General features: G+C 66.8%; 1 protein-coding gene across 1 annotated transcript; it reads right to left on the bottom strand.

Moving 5' to 3' along the window:
• Positions 1–273: 273 nt before the first annotated feature.
• Positions 274–2,453, bottom strand: MNEG_13065 (hypothetical protein; the record flags this gene model as incomplete). The annotated part of the gene is made up of 6 exons (XM_014038464.1): positions 274–407; positions 627–871; positions 1,217–1,440; positions 1,795–1,983; positions 2,131–2,232; positions 2,346–2,453. The coding sequence occupies 6 exons, from the start codon at positions 2,451–2,453 to the stop codon at positions 274–276; spliced, it is 1,002 nt and encodes a 333-aa protein (XP_013893918.1).
• Positions 2,454–2,781: the final 328 nt, after the last annotated feature.

Here is a 2,781-nt window from a genome sequence, read left to right as displayed (position 1 = left end):
GCGCGGGCCAGTTGAGATACGAGATGGGACATCTGGGAGAATGTGGGTGCGCAGGCGGGGCACCCCCTGGGAGCAGGATCCGGCTCGGCGCCAGGGACCGCCATTAAAAATGCAAGCACGCATGCCGGGACATGGCAAGCCACAGAATAGCAGGAACGTGATGGTCGTCGCCTGCATCACCAGCATCACCGGCGTCACCGGCGTAACCGGTGCCTCCCGCGTCACCGGCATAACCGGTGCCTCCGGCGTCACCGGCGTCACCCCCAGCGGGCGTCACCTGTAGTTGTCCAAGACCAGCACGTCACCCGCGTCCAGCCGGACGTACCGCGTGGCCGCCATCCGCGCGGCCCAGATCGCCTCGACGGTGTCATCCTCGATGTCACTGCCGTCGGCGTACGTGATCATGCCTGTCGCAGCGGAGGGGCGCGGCAGTCGCCTCGGCGGGCACCAATCTAGAGCGGAGGGATGCGGCCCGAACGCACCAAGGCAACCGCAAAATGCACTCGCCAAACCAATTCCCAAATAAAACGCAGCAGCAGCCAAGTCCGTTGCGCCAGCCGCCACGTGCTAGGGCCCCGCAACCGGCGTCCCGCGGCCAGCCCTTCTCCCCCGCGGCGCACCCTCACCGGGCGCCGGGTGCTGCGCCAGGTTGAACCACAGCCGCTCCCCCGTCACCGGGTGACACACCACCGCCGGCTGCACGTTCCACGCGACCAGCTCGTCCCCGCGCTCCCCGGCCCAGTCCACGGTCATCCCCAGTCTGCGGAAATGCGCCGCCGCCGCGTCGCGGTCGCGTGCACCGGTGCGCTCCTGCCAGCTCATTATGTAATTGCCGGGGCCGGCCGGGAAGTCGGCGTTGGAGTAGGTGCGCCTGGGGGGGGGAGGCGGGGGGCGACGGCACCACGGGCCGGGACCAGAGGGGAGGGGGTTGCGCTACAAATCAGCGGACACGCGGGCGGGTTTGATGCGTGATGCAGGGGTTTGCAAGGGGGTGTGTGCGGAGGAAGCAGGTGGCATGTGGAGGGTGATGCGCAATAATGCTGCGCGATTCACGTGCTCATGCGGCCCTCTTTGCCTTCAGGTGCATCCGCTCACCCTCGCGCGCGCGGCGCGCGTGTGCGTTCATGGCAACGCCTGAGCAAGCCCCTGCCCCCACCCCCATCATGTTTGCAACGAGCGCGTTCATGTACACCGCCGCTCAACAACAGACCCTCACTTGTACTTTATGCCGCCGCGGCGCTCGAACCGATCGACCACAAAGTCCGGCACGTTTGCCGTGACCTCTGCTGTGCTTCCGACAAGGCTGTCGCCGCCCACGGCGGCGGGGTGTATGCAGATCAGGAGGATCTTGAAGGCGGGCCGCGGGTTGTATGTCATCTCGTTGTGGAGGTCCAGGAGCTCTTGGGCGCCTATGTTTGTGGCTGCGTCCAAGGTGCCGATCTGGGCGGAGGCCAGGGGGGCGTGTGTGCGCGCGTGTGTGTGTGTGTGTGTGTGTGTGTGTGTGTGTGTGTGTGTGTGTGTGTGTGTGTGTGCGCGCGCGCGCACGTGCGCGCGCGTTCGTGTAACGATCCTGGTCAGAGTAAGTGAAAGTGTGACCATTTGGCGAGCGGGGGATGCCGCCAGCATCTCGCAGTGCGAGGCAGGGTTGAGCGCGACGACCTGCTGATGCGTGCGCGTTCAGCGGCCGCCACGGCAACATCATTTGGGCGCCCTGAGCCCGTGCCTGCCGCAGCCGCGCGGCGGCCGACACGAGCCGTCGGTGCCCCAGTCCCGCCGGCGATGAGCTGCCTTGACCCCGGAAACGCGGCGCTGGATCTCCACCCCTCTTGCCTTTTTGCGGGGAACACCAAACGGCTCATACGCCATTTTGGTGAAGCCGAGGCCGTCCACAAAGGCGTCGCATGCGGCAGGGTCGCGCAGCGGCAGGCCGCGGAGCAGCAGCGCGCCGGTGGCGGGCAGCGCGACGTCGATGGCGGCGCGCGCCTGCGGGCCGCAGGAAAACGAAGCCGTGTGGGGGCGGCCGGGCCTGGCGGACGGCGCTTGGTGCGGCGGGGCGGGGCGGGGCCGGGCTGACGAGGGGAGCGCCCCAGCGGCGGCGGACGGCGGCAATCAGCTGCAGTTTTGACCCACCTGCTGGCCCATCGCGGCCAGCGGCATCTGGGGGTCCGCCGCGGCCTGCAGCAGCTGCACCTCGGGGCCGGCTGCCTGCAGCTGCGACGCGGCAGCCCACGCCTGCAGCGAGGCGGGCGGGACGGTGCGGCAAGTGGTGTATGGCGGCTGCAACGGCCTGGATTAGCACATGACAATGAAGACGTTTGGAATTGCGCTCAAGCCGGCGTACCCACCGAATTCTTCGCCGTGTAGGAAGCTCGTGCCCACGCCGATGCAGGCAGCGGCGGCGCTGCAGGCAGCACGGCCCTCTCAAACAGCGATGATCCACTCGCAATCATCATTTTTGATACCACTTTCACTGGTTGGGTCGCGTGGCGCCCTCGGGGCGTTCGGACGGGCTCTATGTCCGTGGTGACCAAACCTACGGTAAAGTATCAGACCAAGTGACACCAAATCGCGGGATGTAAGCAACGACAGTCTCATAAGGGCATCAAATGTTCTGCTGCCAGAACAATGAGCTGGTGCGGCACCGACGAAAGTGCCGTGCAGCGCTGGCACTCTTTGAGTGCCTAATCCCCCCCTGCCCGACGCCCTGCCCCACGCCCTCCGCCTCTGTGCTCTATACCCCATGCCCCTCTCTTGTCGGTTGGGCTCTTACACACGGGCTCC

Source organism: Monoraphidium neglectum (genome assembly GCF_000611645.1).
Source record: "Monoraphidium neglectum strain SAG 48.87 unplaced genomic scaffold scaffold03603, whole genome shotgun sequence".
NCBI lineage: Eukaryota > Viridiplantae > Chlorophyta > Chlorophyceae > Sphaeropleales > Selenastraceae > Monoraphidium > Monoraphidium neglectum.
This window is presented reverse-complemented; position numbering and strand designations above follow the sequence as displayed.